Source organism: Euprymna scolopes, chromosome 11 (assembly GCF_053919585.1).
Source record: "Euprymna scolopes isolate OS-2025 chromosome 11, ASM5391958v1, whole genome shotgun sequence".
Classification (NCBI taxonomy): domain Eukaryota; kingdom Metazoa; phylum Mollusca; class Cephalopoda; order Sepiida; family Sepiolidae; genus Euprymna; species Euprymna scolopes.
The window spans coordinates 103347509-103367508 of record NC_136492.1 but is presented as its reverse complement, the minus strand read 5'-3'; the positions used below and the strand labels follow the sequence as shown (position 1 = coordinate 103367508).

Genomic DNA, 20000 nt, shown 5'->3' with positions numbered 1-20000 from the left:
GATATATCTAAGGCTTCTGACAGGGTATGGCACGATAGTCTTCTAAGGAAAATTAGATCATATGATATCACTGGAAGAATACATAATGTAATTAAATCCTTCTTAAGTAAGAGAAAAATCCAGGTTTTCCTTGACGGTCGCACATCTAAACAATATGATATAAATGTGGGAGCATCTCAGGGGTCTATTCTTGGACCTTTATTATTTCTGATATTCATAAATGACCTCCCTGATAAAATTGTTTTTGAAATGGGTATATTTACTGATGACACCACGCTCTATAAAAGGCAGGACAGGAAAACGAATGAACACATATCTAAAGAAATGGCAGAAACACTAGAGGAAGACCTCCAATCTGTAGTGGAATGGGGACAAAAATGGATGGTCACATTCAATGCTGCCAAAACTAAACTTGTTTCCTTCAATAATTACAAGAAACCTTCTCTACCACCAATAGCAATGGCCAAGAACACATTATCCAAAAGTACTTCCTTTAAACACTTTGGCCTAACACATGAACTGGAATAGATACAAGGCTGCTGCGAAGAAGGTGGGCTCTCTCTGCCGTGCTAGAAAACTACTTATACCTGAAAGTATCCTCTATAAGGCTATCATTCTCCCATGTATGGAGTACTGTTGTCACATTTTGGCTGGTGCATCTGCTACTTGTCTCTCATTTCTGGACAGAGTTCAAAAGAGAGTCGCCAATCTGATAGGTCCTGAACTGTCATCTAGGCTTCAACCTCTGTTCCATCGATGAAATGTTCCATCCCTCTGCCTGTTCTACAAGTACTTTAATGGTGAATGCTCTGACAAACTGCAAGCACTTGTACCCTCTCGACGTGAATACCTTCCAACAAACCTGAAAAGCAGTAGAGATCCCTAGGTGTAAGAAAGCCTTTTACTCAAATAGTTTCTTCCCCAGAACTGCTAGACTTTGGAACTTCCTTCCGGGATTCTGCTTTCTCAACTGTACTGACATGCAGAAGTTCAAGTGTAATGTGAAAAGACATCTTGCTACGCATCTCCCTTCACAATATCCCTGCAATTTATGTCCCCCGATAGTAGCCCCCTACTTCAAAGTGGCCCTGTGCTTTGTTTGGGGTGAAAAGTGAATTGAAAAAAAATTATACATTTCTAAGGCTGCTCTTAAGAAATATATATATACAATATTGATGAACATCAACCTTCCTAATTTTTTTAACAGATTAGCAGGCGAAAGAGAGTTAATACTCCACACCACTAATAAAAAAAAAAACTATTGTGTTAAATAAAGCTATTTTTTAAATATATATAAATGCGTTCAAGTTGATTGCTATTTGTTGGTGTTGTTCTTGAATGTTGCATTTTATTTTATTTTTTTTTAGTAGTCTATGATATTTAAATGAATACTTAAATATCATAGATAATATTCATCTTTATATAACCCTTTTGTCCCTTTTCTATTTGCCCTTAATCGTTGTTCTGTTTGTATTCGACTTTTTATGAGTACCTTTTTTTTCTAATTGCCAGATGAACATTGTGCTTTTTTGTTTGTAATACTGAATGTAAAGCAACATAATTTAACTCATCATATATAAACTGAAAGGCAAGTGTTTAATGAGAGGGAGAGAGATAGATAGAAAGAGAGAGAAAGAGAGAGAGAGAGAGAGAAAGAGAGAGAGAGAGAGAGACTGACTGACGGTGATGGTTATTACTTACAGTATCAGTGAAGGCCAATATTTTCAATTCGTATCCACTGACAGATTCATAATCCAGGGGTCCATCAACAAATACCTCACCCCTAAAAACGAATAAAGATGCGGGAAATTATAAAAACAATTTGTATGCATAAGTTCTGTCCATAGTTTCATAAAGCAAACTAACACCGTGATGGTTAAGAAGTGCTTATCATATTTTATACGGCCACAACAACAAAAAAGGTGGTTGTTTGTTTTTATGTCATCTATAGAATAAAAATGAACATACATGTGTCTGGCTGGGTTCAATAATCATTCTTAACATGAGGAGGGGGTGCAAAAAAAAACTAATCTGTACTTTCACCTAACAATTTTATAAACAAAATGTACCGTAAAAATTGAATTTAACTTGAAAATCCTATCTAAAAAATAACACAGTCCGTATTCTGTATAAGTACACAATTTTCTATTCTTAATTATATTTTAAAAATTAATATTTTTAATCAAAGTAGTTCTTCTACAAATCTTATTTTCAGTGTAAAAAAACAACATTTTTTTCTTACATCCTCATTATTTTAATGGGAACCGGAAACTTTGTCCGCAATTTGATGAATGTCATGCCCCATCGTTCATCCTGGGAAATAAAAACAAAAAGACAAAAATGAATTTTACAAAAATAAAGACTAAGAGAATATATTTGTTTTAATCAATTCATTTCATTTCATTGTTAAGACATTGAAAATAGAGGCTGATCTCGAGAGCTATGTGATGAATTAAACTCAGGTGATCAATTAAACACCCAGCAAAGAAACGTCCAACCAAAGCATTTGTTTACAAAACTGACATAGATGTAAGTACATTATGAGGATAGAATGTAAAAAAAATAAATCCTCTCGTAATATTATTCATCATCAAATCGCCAGTCGATCTATCTCATTAACCCCTTTTTTTTACACAGGAATCACTACTTATCAACGCCCAGAGGTCACTCGAGGATAAGGGTTAATGGGTATACTTTAGTCAATGTGATTATAGCGTAGTAAACATAATTAGTGGGAATTTTGTAAATTGGATTACTAAGGGGGACGGTTCATCAAGAACTTGTTTACATTGGACCTGAAGACAATCAGATTGTAGTCAGCTGGAAAGCAGGCAATCGGAAGAGAGTTCCACAGGCGTGCAATTCTAAGGAAAAAACTTTGTTCATGGAATCTACATTTAGGTCTAGGCACAGACAAGGAGTGTGGGAAACTATTTATAGTGGTTTTGGCTAGCCGAGTGTTTATCCTTATCCTTAAATGACTTTTAATCTTAATAAGTGGAAACTTATTAGCAAATAAAAAAAAAGAAAGAATAAATGGAACACAATTAAATCAGGGGAAAATGTAGTTTTAGAGCAAGCATGTCTAAAAAAAGAAATGTTATCTAAGCTAAAAGATGATAAATAAAATTTGATATTCAACATTAAAAACTACATATGAAACTTTCAGAATCCAGCCTCCGTATTACTTTGTCATTTGATTGACTCTGAAAGTCATCATCGCAGAGAAGAAAAGATCCGTACTACCTAGAAGGCAGAACTCAATGCTTTTTAGGGCCTATTCCAGTTTTACCCCAGGTATGTTTCACAATGTCGCAGACGGTCAATACACCGACACAAAAAATTGCAACATTTTGTTTTCTATGGTTTTATGACAGGTTGGGTTTACTCTACATCGTGTTAAAAGTTGGATAAGTTTTGAGTATGGGAAAGTTTGACAGTGTTAGTGTTTATACGTAATGGAAAATGATTTATTAGTTGAAAATATTCAACTTCGAAATTTGAAATTTTCCCAATACTCGAATCTTGTCCAACTTTTAGTATAATGTAGAAAAGACCCAACCTGACATAAAACCACACACACACACACACACACACACACACACACACACACACACACACACACACACACACACACACACACAACACACACACACACACACACACACACACGTTGCCAAATGTTGCAATTTTTTGTGGTTGAGGTACTTTGGCATTATATTGACTAGCATAATAAGTTAGGCTGTCTTTATTATCTACTGTAGAAAAGTGTCTCTGAGAAATGGAAGGCTATCCAAGCGGCAGTTTTTCAACAAGCCATTTGCTGCCAAGTGCAAATATTTTGATCCATTATGACCCTGAAAAGGAATTGGTATTGACCTGTGACGTCAGTCAACATAGTGTTAGGGCCGTTCTGACACATTGTGTTATCCGATGGATCAGAGAAATGACTTTGCTTCCAGATGACTGTCACCTGCAGAGAATAATTACAATCAACTGGATAAAAAGAGATAGAGTACTGTCTTCGGAGCTAAAGAATTCCGTTAGTACCTTTATGTCCATACTTTTTGATTTATCAAGGAACATAAGCCACTCATCAACCTCTTTGGTCTGACACACACAAAGAATTAGTTTTCAATATCGTTTTTATAAGACTAGATGTCAAGAAATGTTTTGTTTCAACTGTAGCATGAGAAACTGATCAGTTAAGCTTTTCATAGGAACGTTTCTAAAAATCAACTGGTGTCTTTGTTGTTTTAAGTCACCATTTTCAATAATCAATAAGCAATAACCTGAAACTTCTTACATCAAAAAGTGTTTTCAAATCGATCAGTCTCGTTTTGAGTGGTGTGTTCTCGTCCACATAAATATGATGCACAATTCTGGTGTTATCACTTTTACTTGCATTTTTTGCCACAATCATCACGGGAACCTTTGTACATCGACTGCAAAACAAAAAGGAAAAACAGAAATAAAATCAAGATTTAAAACAATATATTTGATGACAATGCTCAATCAAAAATTAGAACAAAAGACAACAAAATTAGTTATGAGAATATTCAGATAAAAGAAAAGAATTTGGAATTCGATTGTTGGACTTAATGGTATCAATTTTCGTTCGATTATTTAATGACAATCCTCTCATTATATTCTTAATCATTAAATTGAATACAAGAATTTATATAATAATACACCAAGTTATTTCATGTTTGTATGTATGCTATCACCCTCACTCAAATCTAATTAATCTGATGTCGCTAAAATAAAGAATAAAACATTAGAGAAACAATCACCAAAGCAAAATATCACACAGGTCATAACTAGGGCTAGGACAACAGCATATTCTTTTCATTTTTTTTACTTTCAAGTGTGTATCCGTCAATATCTTATATGCTTTTATATAGTGATGTGGTTCTCGGTTGATTAACTATGTCTAACTGTGTCGGATATATACTCTAGAGTCAAAACAGTGGAAAGAATATGCTGTTGTCATAGCCCTAGTCATTTTGTGTCGTGTCTCTTTTTGCTAATCCAACATAAAATATAATTTTTCTAAGAAATGAAAATAGTTCTATTCCTTACTGAAACGAAGGATCGCCAAATTGATCACAAGCCTGGAGAAAGAATTTGTATGTGGTGGCTGGTCTTAGGAAGGTATTTGCATATATTCTGCCACTGGTCTCCTCGATATAAATCGGCGAGGGTTTGTCCCCCCACTCAACTAGATCTGTGAGGCCATATCGCAGTTCAGCATTCTCTCCTTCATCAGCATCAGTTGCTATCACCTTTAAAAGAAAAAGAAAATTATTAAAAATTTGTGGTGACATACAGATAACCGAATGTTAAAATCAAAAGTGTCTTAAAATCGTCTAAGTGCCTTCACACAATATTTCCGGTAAAATCAATATATATAGTGATAAACACAGCAGCCAAGACGTAGCAACTGTGCTCCATGCATGGGCGTATAGTGGTTTTGTAGAGATACAAGATACTGTCAGGTGGGAGTAATTTTCTACCACGGTAGAGAGAGCCCATCATCTTTGTAGCAGCTTTGGCAATGTCCTCAAGGTATTTGTTCAAATTCATGTTGCCTATGAATATTAAGCCAAAGAGTTTGAATGATGAGTTCTCAGGAAGGGTATTATTTGTCATGACAATAAGTGGTTGTGAAGGATTTTTTTAGTTGTTAAAGGAAAGAAGCTTAGACTTAGTAGCATTCAGAGATGCTACTCGTACAAAGCATGAATCCAAAAATCTTTCCTCAGTATTCATCTCCCCTAAGTAATGTCTCATTTGCGCTTAAGCTATGTATGTTCCCAAGATATGCATGAGTGAACTATTTATGAATAGGTTTACATATTTTAGTGTTTCTATGGCCATGGAAACTTTTAATTGACTTCTTGTTGTTTCCTATGAAGTCTGTATCATCTGCATATTCCATTACCAGTGGCATGTATAGTGATGAGATAAAGGGTTACGGTTAGGTTCAGAGTTATATAAAAACAAAAAAACCTTTGCACAGATAACAGGACAGCAGCGAAGTAGAATGTTGCATTGAAGTCAATAGAATAGACCGCGTTGATGCAGAGTCTTAGTTTGGTGTTTACCATCAGTAATCAGACCAATCACGTTTCATTTTCATTACTGTCAACCTGGTGGAGAACATGTCAAAGGTCATTTGGAAAAAGTCCTTGTACCTGAACATAACAAAAATGAATGGAGTTGTACAACACAAAAATATGTTAGCATTAAATGATCCACAATGTCACTAAATCCACTAAATGAAACTTTTGAATCAATTGGCCAAAGAAGCCAGTTCACGACCAGGTTAACCTGTGACCCTTCATATTGTTAAGCTGGGAAATTTTGTCCACAATAACCGCATCCATATCAAAATTGATCACTTCACAGAATCATGTCAGTAGCTTAAAATGGAGATGCTCCTGTTTCGACATGAAGTGGCATAGTACATGCTTACTTCTATTGTCATGTTTCGCCACCCACCTGTCAAACTCAATTAACATTAACCTCGAGTAGACTTTGGACCTTGATAAGCAGTGACTCGTTCTTAAAAACAAAAATGACATGAATAGTGATTCACTGAATCAAAAATGAAGTAGATGGCCGAGACTATTAGATATTCTTGTAGTAAAGTACGCAAATAACACCTAACCTGATGAATGTATGAAATAACTATTTATTTGAGAGGAAAAGTTAATCAAGTATAGAAGTCAAATGTACTTACGCTTCCGATGTAACTTCCATTTGTTAAATCCTTTGCAAAAAGTAAATAACCAGGTCTTTCGAAAACCGGATTGTTGTCATTCACATCCAAAAGTTGAATATTCAGGCAACACATTTTGCTTTCGTTCCCAGTTTTCTCAACTGCTGAAACCTAAAAAAAAAATTATATATATATATATATATATATATATATATATATATATATATATATATATATATATTGTTTACAGAAAGGTTTTAGATGGGACAAATAATTGGTACCGTCGGTTTCAAAGAGATGAGTATTGGCTGAAGAGAGCTTGATATGGATATCTAAAATGGTTCTAATTATCGGGTTTGAAACCGACGGTACCAATGACTTGTCTCATTTAAAATCTTTCTGTAAACAAAATATAAATACGGTCTTATTTTAGGATTTTCCTTATAATTGAACACTCTGCTGGATTTCTTTTTCCAAATTTAAATAGACATTCCGACGAGTTATTTACGGGCGTCGATTGGGAGAACTGCCAACTGTCAACATGACGGTTCTAGGTTCAATCCTTGGCTTGGGAGAGGTGCTAGTCTAGCGGCACTGATGAGTTGTGATACAACGAAACAGGACTGTATGTCGATGAGTACAAATATATATATATATATATATATATATATATATATATATATATATATATATATATATATATATATATATATATATATATATAGTGATGATCATATTTATTGGCACGGTAAAATAAGAGTTAAATTTTGTCTAATAAATTCTAAAAAAGGGATTAAATTAAAGAAAATAACAAAGTATATTATGTATTTTTAACTGGCCTTTCCGATGCAGCAATCGGATTTTAGAAAAAATAAATAACAAAGGAACAACAAACATAATTGCAAAAAACCCTTGTTCAAAATTATTGGCACGGCTTTGTTTTTCTTTTAGTATCAGTATAATATCAATCAATTTCCGGTTTACGTGCTTTCTGAACTTTTTTATAGCCATATTATGCTTGTTTAACGCTAATTCAGTGAATAATTTTTGTCAGATAATTTTTAGATAGCGATTTATTTAAACTATTATAAGTGACTAAATTATAATTTTCAATCGCCATGGTTAAAACTAAGGAACACAGCGAAGACGTCAGGAAGCTTGTTGTAGCATGCCATACCAATGGGGAGGGCTATGATAAGATTTCAAAGAAGCTAAACCTTCCCAAATCCACTGTTAGAGCCATAATAAACAAGTTCAAATCGCAAGGCCACGTTATGAGTTTAGAGGGTAGAGGGAGAAAAAGGATTCTTTCCCCAAGAGATGAACGGAAAATTGTTCGACAAGTAAAACAAAACCCAAGGATCTCTGTTGGAGAGATTGTTGATGAACAGAGCACCTCTGGAGTGAATGTATCTCGACATACAGTTGGTAGAGTTTTGAAGAGAGCTGGTTTAAAAGCATGTCGTCCAAGAAAGACTCCCTTATTGAAGCCTATGCACCTGAAAGCAAGGCTAGCCTTTGCAAAACGTCATATTGATAAAGATGTTGCATTCTGGAAACGTGTTCTATGGACTGACGAAACGAAAATAGAGTTATTTGGCCATAATAAAGTGTCTTATATTTACAGAAAATCTGGCGAAGCTTTCCTGCCTAAGAACACCATACCCACAGTGAAGCACGGTGGAGGCAGTTTGATGTTTTGGGGATCCTTTGCTGCCTCTGGACCAGGGCGACTTGTTAAGGTCACAGGTAGCATAAAAAAGGAAGATTATGTTAAAATATTGGATGAAAACCTGAAAGACTCTGCTAAAGAGCTCTCACTTGGTCGTCGTTGGTGGTTCATGCAAGATAATGACCCAAAGCATTCGGCTAAACTGACTAAGAAATGGCTTGAGGACAATCATATTAATGTTTTGGAGTGGCCATCACAAACCCCAGACCTTAATCCAATTGAAAATTTATGGAGAACATTAAAATTGAGGGTAATGCAAAGGAAGCCTAAGAATCTTATTCAATTGGAGGATTATTGTCAGGAAGAGTGGGCTAAAATTACTACTAAAGAGTGCAACAACTTGGTTGTAAACTATGAAAAGCGACTGAGGAAGGTAATCAAGGCCAAAGGCTATACAATTGATTATTAAATAAATCGTGCCAATAATTTTGAACAAGGGTTTTTTGCAATTATGTTTGTTGTTCCTTTGTTATTTATTTTTTCTAAAATCCGATTGCTGCATCGGAAAGGCCAGTTAAAAATACATAATATACTTTGTTATTTTCTTTAATTTAATCCCTTTTTTAGAATTTATTAGACAAAATTTAACTCTTATTTTACCGTGCCAATAAATATGATCATCACTGTATATATATATATATATATATATTTGTATATTTAGGCAGCAGTCATTGCACGTGCACGTCTGATTGAACACGACAGAGTTCCTCTTTTTTCCGATTTTGTTGGATATCTTTTCAATTCGCCAATTGGTCTTTTTTTTTTTATTTCGGCTGGCATGTTGTATCTTGTATATATGACGAAGATCGGATGTTCTGATAAAAAGCGCTTGAAAAGAATATGGCTAAACAACAACTTTTGAGCGCCATAATATACAATAAGCCAGCTGAAATAAAAAAGATGTATCTTTGCTCTATTTGCTCCTATCACCACCACAGTTAGATGAACACCACAGGAACTCTAACTGAATTCTGACTTTGTTGGCACACGCAAATTACTGCTGTCCCTTACTGACACGTGTTTGACATGCTCTTCTTCATTATTTATCCCTTTCGGTCTCTCTTTCTAACTCTTTTGTATTTTCCTTTTATCCCCTTTTTTCTTTTTCCCCTTTTAACAAATAATTTCCTCCATTCTTTTTAATTCATTTTACTTTCTTTCCTTCTTTTCTTAATCCTTAATTACAATTCTAACTACATATACTCTATATTTCTCCCCCATCCCTTTTATTTTATTTTATTTTATTTTCCTTTTCTCCCCTCTCACTACTCCCTCACCCCTATTCATCCAGTACTCCTACTCTTGTTTTATTGATGCTCATTTGTAATTTAAAAGAATCTTTCTTAAAATTTATTTTGGCTTAGATTGTTTGATGAGCTCGACAGAATAATTGAAACAATTTGTAATGATTTAAGCACAATCCCCGAGGTTGAAATAAATAAAGACACACACACACACACACACACACACACACACACACACACACACACACACACATATATATTATCAGGGTATTCTTTTTTCTTTTCTTTTTATCCGTGTTGGAAGCGTTGACTGAAATTTGAATTTTTAAATAAAATACGTATGGAATACGTTTGAAGCCAATTACAATGCTAAATTATTCAAATAAACAAGTGTTTATTTTTAAAATATATTTCAGAGTAAAACTCTCTCGTCAGTCTTTTATATAGTTTTTTTTTCTTTTTCCTCGCCATGATGTTAATTGAAGAAAAGTTGAATGGAAAGTCCACGTGGTGTTAACTGCGGTGTTTTTTTTTTAATGCCGGAAGGGTGCGCCTGGCAGCACGATTTGAAAAACACCGCACGGTAAATTAATCACCCCATTAAAACGAAAAACAAGTAAGATAACTGTCTTTTCCTGGAATCATCGCCCTTATATTTCAAATTCTATCTATTCATATGTGTGTCTGTGGGTGTGTCTATATGTTTAACTCTTATTATGTATATTATGTCATTTTATGTATATGTATATATATTTTATGTATATTATATCATTTATAAAACTGCTTGTTCTTACCTCAATTTTCATCATTTCATGTATTTCTCTGTCAAAACTAGAAGAATTCTTTACAGTAAGTTCACCTGTGATAGCATTCAAGTTGAAGGCATTATAGCGGTCATATAGCTTATAAGTGAAAATATTGTTTGGACTCTGAAAAAGATAACAAAACGATAAAAATTAATATTGAAAACATTTAACAACTATTGCATTAGACAGATAGATAGATAGATAGATAGATAGATAGATAGATAGATAGATAGGAGCAGAGAGAGCGAGAGAGCTAGAGAGCTAGAGAGATGTGTGTTATAGTATAATGTAAAAATTATGACAAATAGTGAAACAAAGTAGAGCAAGTGTCAGAAAAAGACAAATGACCGAGCTAATTATGAATGCAACACTATAGTAAAGATAATGACAATCTTGTAGCTTGATTTATATTGAAGAGTTATTCGAAAAGGGAGGTAATTAGTAAAGTATTTAATATAACAATTATCAATTAAAAGATAATCAGTCACCAGAGAAGAATATAAGAGATACAGAAGATAATGTCTTATTTATGCGCCAGCCGAGTTAGAGAGTAATTTAATAATGCCAAACCTAATAAGAGAGTTTTGGTGTGTATGTTTTTAGACTATTGTTCTCATCAATGCGGAAATGTTTAATTGTCAAATGATGTATTTTCAAATAAGTTGTTGTTAAAATACCTTTAATTTATATCTCATTTTAAAGAGCGTTTTTTTTTTTTGCTCTATGTAAACTTTTAAATTACAATTGTTTTAAAACAATTATGCCTTCTTTTCAGAACGTTGAATACAAGATGGAAAAAAAAGCAAATTCGCACTATTTTCTTATTTCAATTAAAAGCTAAGGCGAAAAGCTACTGAAACAGCTCGCGATATCAACGAAGCATTTGACCCAGGAACCGCTACTAAACGCACAGCACAATGGTGGTTTAAGAAATTTGTGACAATGACAAGAGTCTTGAAGATACTGAGTGTGTAGTGGTCGGCCATCGGATGTTGACAACAATTAATTAAGAGCCTTAGTCAAAGTTAATCTATGACCAACTGTTCGATAACTTATTTCTGAATTAGAAGTAATGCATACGACGATTTCCAACCACTTGAGAGAGATCGGAAAGACAAAAAAACTTGATAAATAGGTGCTTCACAAATTGAACGACAACCAAAAGAAACTGTTATGAATTGTCATGTTCCCTTCTTTTACACAAGAGTGACCCGTTTCTCAACCAGATTGTGACTTGTGATGAAAAGTGGGTTCTTTACAACAACCCAACCAACAACGCTCAGCTCAGTGGTTAGATGCTGATGAAGCTGCATGACATTTCCCGAAGTTAGAGTTGCACCAAAAGAAGGTCATGCTGACTGTTTGGTCTCATCTATTACAGTTTTTTGAATGCAGGTGAAACCATTACGGTGGAAAAGTACTGTCCAGAAATGGATTAAATACATCAGAAACTTCGACAATAACACCCAGCATTAATAAACAGAAAAGCCCTAATTCTCCTACACAACAATGCTTGACCACACGTTGCTAAATCGATCCTGCAGAAGTTGAACGAATTGGACTATGAAACTCTACCTCATCCGCCATACTCTCCAGACCTCTCACCTATCAACTACCACATTTTTAAGCACCTCAACAACTTTCTGTGTGAAAAATGCTTCAAACCCCTAAGCGATATCAAAAACGCCTTCAACAACTTCATCGTCATCAGAACGCAAGATTTTTATGTTATAAATGCACTTGTTTAGCAAAAATGTGTTGATTCTGATGGTGCTTGTTTCGATCAGTAAATTATTGTTTGAGCCGAAATACGTTCATCTGAATTTAAAAGTTAAAAAGCGCAAAACCTTTCTTGTCAATTGATATTTCCGTGAATCCACATTAACTTTCTCAAGCATTTTCTGTTTTGAACATCATCACACGCCATAGACGGTGTTAGTTAATTTGGTGACCAGGCCCAATTATGTTCCATGGTTTTTTGATAAAAATATTGTTTTTAAATTGTTGTGGCCTAAAAGAGTCACTAAGAAAGACTTTGACACGGATATGGTTTAGAAAAAAGGTATTTGCATTTAAACCACGGTAGAATACATAGAGAACAAGAGTTGTAGTACTTTACGCCAATATGGCGTACTGCAAGAAAGATACACAGAGAAGCTACCTCTCATTATATTTATACCATTTGAAATATTGTGTGTATGAGTGCGTCCTCACAACACGCCATTCCAAACCTTTTTTCACTGTAAAAAGCTACTAACATCAGGTCGATAGTCAGTTGATTGGTGAAGTTTTTCTTCCTGCCCAACCATTGCTGTTCTAGTGTTGGTTGGGATGCATCGAGATCGAATGTCTCAAAAATGGCGTCGATCAGCTCTTCTTCTACCAGTAATGTGTCTCTAGTGTTATTTGAGTTACGTTTTTTTTAGCCTGTTTTTTGGTGGCATTTATGGGTAAGTGTTAGACCTTGTATGAAATAAATCATATAGTCAATCATTTTGGTGATTATACCCAATTTCCCAAGAGACGCATTGTTTTTAACTCCTTTGAAAAGAAAGCTTTCTCTCCAGGAATAAAATGTCTTTTGAGTATTACGTTGTCTTATGCAATTTTCATTGTTTCAGAAGGAACTTATCAATAACCGATCTCACCTTCTGTGCGAACATGGTTTCAGCAGAAGAGACTGGAATTCGGTGTAATTCTCATATGCTTGCAAAAATTGTTGTAAGACTTGATCCATTGGTGTACTCTGTGCCTTTGTAGTGCCCTTTCACGAGTCTCTACAAATCTCTCAGCATTTCCGTTTGACCTATGGTGATATTAAGGCATAGTGATATGCTTAATTTGAAAAATACCACAAGACTCCTTGAACTCTACAGATATGAACTGAGTTCTGTTATCACTCACAATGCAGTTTATCACACCAAAACAGGCAAATACAGGGTGACCCATAAATCACTTTACAGTTTGAAAATGAAACAACTTTTTCTTAAATTAGTGTATTTAATTAATTCTTTTTTTATTACACAGTTTAGGGTGTGGAAATTTGTTCTGACATAATTATGAAAGATAATGTCTCCTAAATAGCCTCTATTCTCGGCTTCACATAGTCGAGCTCTTTCTAAGCTATTCTTCATGACAGTTCTTAACATCAGAGGTTGTAGAGAAAGAATTTTCTTTTGTATGTTTGCCTTAAGTTCTTGCATGGTTCGAGGCTTATTTGCATACACTTTGTCTTTATGATATTCACAAAGCCAAAAGTCTGGTGCTATCAAATCAGGTGAACGTGGAGGCCATTAAAAATCGGAATTTCGAGAGATTTTTCGATCCTGAAACATCACAGTTAACAAATTTATGGTAGCACATCTAAGACAGTAAACGATCAAGTTCTCTCCGATTCTCTCTCCTCTGATCTTGAGCACGTTGTACAATGGGGGGAAAGGAGTGGCTGGTTACTTTTAATGCATCTAAAACCAAGCTTCTCTCTTTACATCATCAACATTCTGATCCACATCTGGCGTCAATTGAAATGAATGGCTCTTGTCTTCAGGAGGCCTCAAGTTTTGACAAGCTTCTGGGCTTGACCATTACTCCTGATCTTAAATGGAACACGTACATCAAATCTGTTGCCAAGGCCGCTGGAAAAATGGTGGGATCTTTCTATCGATCCAGTAGATATCTCACTGGTGATGTAATTCTCTATCTATATAAGAGCCAGGTAGGTCCAAGGATGGAATACTGTTGCCACATCTGGGCAGGAGCTGCTAGAAAGGACTTATCCTGCCTTGATAGAGTTCAAAATAGACTTCGTAGCCTCGTAGGAGATGTCCTTTTCTCTTCCTTGCAACCTCTATCTCACAGAAGAGATGTTGCGAGTTTGTCTCTGATGTATCGTTATTTTCATGGAAAGTGTTCGACTGAGCTTCAGTCTATGGTCCCCCCCTCGCCTAACTTTCACAAGAAACACTCGTCTAGCTGAAAACACTATCAATAATTTCCCCCACTCTTTATCTGTGCCTAAACCTAAACGTAGATTCCATGAACAAAGCTTCTTTCTTAGAACTGCACGCCTGTGGAATTGTCTTCCGTTTTCCTGCTTTCTGGCTAACTACAATATGGTTGTGTTCAAGTCTAATGTAAATAAGTTCTTGATGAGCCGTTCCATATAAGTTATAAAATTTTATGAACTTTCATTATTAATGATTACTATATTGTCCAATTTCTACTGTACACTCTTTAACCCTTATCCTTCAGTGGCCTCTTGGCCTTGATAATGTGGTGATGCCTGTGTAAAAAAAAAAAATTGCATTGTGGTTCTAGCTGTATGTTCAATGGCTCCATTTTTTTGCCATCAATACCCTGGAATGTTTGCTAAATGAGGTTGAACAAAATTCACTAACACATCTCTCTATCTCTCAGCAGTTGCAGTCACAGCATTTTCATTTGCATCTTCAAAGAAGGGCCCAATAACCCTTTCTAAGATTATTCCACACCATACTGTGATTTTAACTGGGTGCATTGGACTCGCATGAACTTGGCGTGGATTTTCGGTACCCCAGAATTTGGTATTCTGCTTATTGGCATATCTATTCAGATAGAAATGAGCCTCATCTCCCATGATCAACTTATGAATAAACTCATTATCATTTCTTGCAGTTTCCTGAAACCTGACAGCATAATTTAATTTTTGAAAATCTGGTGGTTGTAAAGATTGCCCTAATTGAACCTACTAGTATACATGTGCAAGTCTGTTTGAATGCCCTGTAGAGAACTCTGTAAGGTGACAAGTTCCTTAGAGCTCTCTTCAATGCTATGCCTCACATCTTCAGTATTTTCATGTCTAGACCTATCATTTACAGCTCTTGAAAACGCGTCAGTAAGTTCATTATTGCAAGCCTACTAAGAGAATGCTGAACATTGAAATGGCGCATATAAGATTTTCGTGTTGCAACAATTGACTGCCAATTTTCAAAGTAAAATTCAATTTTCTTCACTCGTTGTTCTGTTGTAAACTTATACACACAAAATTTTCCAAATATTCTATTTTATAATTCAGAAAAGATAAATAAATATATATTAATAAAAAAAAAGTTTTGTCTGCAGTTTATGTAAAACAAAATTGATTGTTTCCCTGTTATAAGTTTATTATTTAGGCTTTTGAGAAATATTCCTGATTTTTTTTTTATTTCTTATTGTTAGATCAACCTTTCTTTAACCTTCTGTTGTTGAATCTATTGTTTTTTTTAGTTGTTGTTGTTGTTGGATCAACCTTTCTTAAGTTTTCTGCTGAACGATAATTGACTACACTTGTTCGTGATTAATCCATCTTTTTATTATATTATCGACAAATTTCTTTACAAAGTGTTGACTGAAAGACGCATTATCGGAAATGACTTTTAAACATTCAAGAAAAATATTCTTCAGATTAACCAAAAAAAATAGTTAAATAGTTTGCATTGGAAATAATTAATGCTTACCAGTTAAATAAGTATACGTTTTTTTGTTGTTTCGTATAACAAGAAAGATTATTGATGGTGCAGTCGATCATCAATCGATAAAGATGAAGATGAAGAATTGAGTCATCATTGTTGTTTTACTTACTTTGTCAGCATCTTTTGCAGAGAATTTATGCACAAAGAGGCCTTTCGGTGCATTTTCTAAAACTTTCACATTGTAAACATCCCTTTCAAATTTTGGCAGGTTATCATTGATGTCCAAAACAGTTACTTCAACAACAGCGATCGCAGTTTTGGTAAGGGGTAAATCTGTTTGGTAAGCCTGTAAAAATGTATCAAAACGTATAAAGGCAAATAAAATAAAGAATCAAAAGAATGTCATTTTATTATATTTTAATTGTATCTTTTTTAGCTTCTATCATTAATTTAGAGGATAGAAGAGTAGACATGTTGAGCATCCAATGCTATACAACTTACGAGCCTTAAAAATAACTTGGCAGATTCTTAAGCTCAATTAAGGCCTGCTCAGCTGCTGGATCCTTGTGTTTGAATACTTCTAAAAGGTACATCCATCCAGGAATTAACTTCCCTCTTTAGTTTATTGCTAATCGCCTGAGGAGACCCTACAAAGGAATGATGTTCAGGCATTTTTTTGTGAGTCACCGTGCACATGATTCTTATGCCCTGGCTTTTAAATCCTCATTTTCAGATGTGTCACATCTTCCTGCAGTGGGAAGGAGGTAAATACAACCTGGCACAAGGATATTCTGACACTCGGCTAAGGCTTGTTCAGGTATGCAAGTTTGAGAGAAGTATTGTCTATCTCGGTCCTAGGAGAAGTATCGTCCCAGGCATTACCTCCTTGTTCATGGGATAAGGTTGGTTTATTGTTTGTCATTTTAGTCACCTTTACTGAGGAATGCAGACGAGCTCATTCTCAGCTATTTTTGTTCTTGAACTGAGTGCCCATCCCCCTAAGGTAAGTTTGTTTTTCCACCTTCCGGCCTTGTGTCACATTTTGCTGCATTCAATAGCAATTAACTCCCATTTCCAACCAAATCACCAGTGTTTATCAAAAATCTAATCAATTGAAAACTATTTTGACTGATAAGAGAATTTGTCTGATGTTAAATTCTTAGAAACTAATGGCAAAAGCAATTATTGGCAATTTGAAATAATTTGCTGTGACATTTGATGGTGAACAAAATAAGAGACATCATCAAAGTGTTAGTAAATTTGAAAGTTGTTCATTTTGCTAGAAATGATTATTAGATTTCTGGATTTTTCAAATGACGATCAATAATTTGGATTATTTGGATTATTCAGACTACTGTTCTCATCTTGAGTTTTATTTGCACAATGTTTCGGCTGATGTAACCTCCAACCTTTTTCAAGTGTATCTTGTTGAACTTTGGAATCTTTCTGTCGAATTCAGGAATCTGCACAGAATTTTGAATAGAACCCTTTACTTAATCCACGGGGGAAGCACTAGATAAAATTCAGTTACAACTGACATTCAGTTACAGTTTGAAGGTTCAATCCTCAGTGCAGGTAATATGAAGTATACAATTGCGAATTACTTCAGAATTCTACCTCGTCATGGCTGACGGAACGAAAGCATGCTATATCCATGGATTAAATAAAGGGCTATTGCCAGTGTACTACAAACTCTGTTTAAAAGTGTTATCAATTTCTCATTTGAAATTCAGTGCAGAATTTCATGTTCAACAGAAAGATTCTTGAGTTTAACAAGATACACCTGAAGAAGGTTGAGGGTTACATCGATCGAAACATTGTGCGAATAACACTCAGGATGAGAACAGTAGTCTGAATAATCCAAATAATACAAAGGTTACTATACTTACCTGTATAAATACAGTGTACTTCTCTTGTGTCTCTCGATCTAAAACTTTAACGAGATGAAGATTTCCTGAGCTACTGTTAATCCGAAATGCATCACTTTTGGTATCTACATTCAAAGAGAAAATTTTGATTTATTTTAGCAAACAAGGCGACTACAAACATGTTTGTGAATGATTTATAAAATTTAACTACTTACAATTCAATTATACTGAACCAATATCTATTCTAAATTGTATATTTTCTGTTTTGGATGAGTCTATAGTAAAATATGATTATATCTAATTAACCCTTAAAAAAACGCTATTCATGTTTAACCTCTAATATAATGAATATGAGTACATATAAAAATATAATTGGCTGTTTTATGCCATAAATATATAAAATATATAAAAATATGATTGGCTTTTTTATTCCATAAATATTGGCTGAATAGACGCCAAAAGGTACGCCAACGCCTCACATGAAGTTTATACTAAGCTCTGACCACAAACACAGTTCAGTAAGGCGACTTACTTAATTATAATTCGAATACTGTAGTCAAGCTACTTCAAACGAATATATCTCTTTTGCAGGATATATCAACTTCGAAACATATTATCTCAAATAATATATAAAAAGTCATCTAAAGTCTAGAAATGGCATATCAACCTTAAAATTCTAAGACGAAAGAAATAACATTTGCAATTATAAAAGGAGTTGTGTTTGAAGGTTAGGAAATACAAACGTGGACATGAGTTAGTATATAAAAGAATAATGACAATTTTCAATTATATTACGTTTATTTACCAACATAATGTGTCGTACAAGATGGTAAGTGTTGATGTCTCTAATTTTCGAGAGTAGTATCTCTTCTTCAGAGGAGAAAATAAAAAGAAACATGTACAACTTTCCTTTATCTGTTTTATTTTTTATATATTTAGTTCCGGAAGTCAGTGTCGCAGACTGGCTGTCAAATCAATTTTCAATTAGTTTTCAATATTTGCTACAGGTTAAATTAAATATATTATTTTAATTCTCTCATTTCGAACGTATTTGATAAACAGAAAAGAACAAAACTCGAGCGAACCTTTATATATTTTGTAATGAATGGTTTGGTTGATACCTATATCCTTATCATAAGCATATATTTCTGGTACAGTCGTCAAGTTTGTGTAGAGAAGATCATAAGCCTAGAAAAAAAAAACAAATATTTTGATTATATACATGTATGTCATCGTTTTCATATATTTCTCAATAAAATACGAAATAATAATGCATAAACAAAAACCGTTTTAGAAAAAGACAACATTGTGTTAGATATTGGCAGACAACCCCGGGAAGAAAAACATTTGATGAGTTGCACATATGCAGATAGATTTCATGCGAGGAATGCAGGACTTTCCACTGTTGTCTAATGGAATGCATAATTTGACCCAGAAAAATGTGAGAGGATATGGGTCAAAAGTTGAAACAATAGACAAAGGAAATATTAAACATCCCAATAAGAAAAGAAAGTTTTTATAAATAAATTGTCAAAAAAGAAAGCTGGGCAGTCAGTCAAAGAGAAGTTAGGTGGTCACATTTCTTCACCGCCCAACATCTGACACGATTACGCACCCCATCTCATGCTTTTTCAGAAACGTCAAACATAAGTAACAATTTGTAATCAGAAGTTGATTTATCAGTGTGAAATAAAAGCAATATATTTTTTGTAGATCATCTGTGTTGTGGTTTTACTCACTGTCAGCGTGTATATATCTTATGTCAGCGATAAAAGTAGATGTAAAAAAATTATATAGACTGGACAAACGCATTTTGAACAACTGGCCGCAGCGAATATCTAACAACCATACATAACAGTTACACTATTAATTCAGCATAAATATATGGATTAATTTCTATTCAGCACAATCCGATAGTTCAGAAAACTGTTTTATTAATATTTTTTTTACAGTTATTTTCTGAATTCATCCAATTCCATATCAAAATGTTCAACACAGTTGTTACTATTGATCTAATCTAGTAACGTATTTGAAAACATATATTACTCTATTAGCAAATACACTAAATCAGATAATAAATCTAGTTTTAAAATTTGCTTTGATCTTCCAGATCAAGAAAGACTATATAAAGAAATTCCACAGGAAATCAATCAGATGAGATAATTAGTATGCGTTAACTAATCAAGAGAGCATCTTC

The 20000-nt window shown here is 34.2% G+C and overlaps 1 protein-coding gene across 1 annotated transcript in view; it reads right to left on the bottom strand.

Moving 5' to 3' along the window:
* LOC145288192 (protocadherin alpha-3-like) overlaps positions 1 to 10641 on the bottom strand; it is an 11435-nt gene extending 794 nt beyond the window's left edge. The window contains exons 1-6 of the mRNA XM_080136240.1: positions 10495 to 10641; positions 6746 to 6895; positions 5083 to 5285; positions 4307 to 4445; positions 2243 to 2313; positions 1679 to 1783 (exon numbers count right to left, since the gene is read on the bottom strand). Of these exons, the coding sequence (XP_079992366.1) occupies positions 1679 to 1783; positions 2243 to 2313; positions 4307 to 4445; positions 5083 to 5285; positions 6746 to 6895; positions 10495 to 10509 (683 nt within the window). The 5' untranslated portion in view covers positions 10510 to 10641. The remainder of the gene's footprint in view (positions 1 to 1678; positions 1784 to 2242; positions 2314 to 4306; positions 4446 to 5082; positions 5286 to 6745; positions 6896 to 10494) is intronic.
* Positions 10642 to 20000: the final 9359 nt, after the last annotated feature.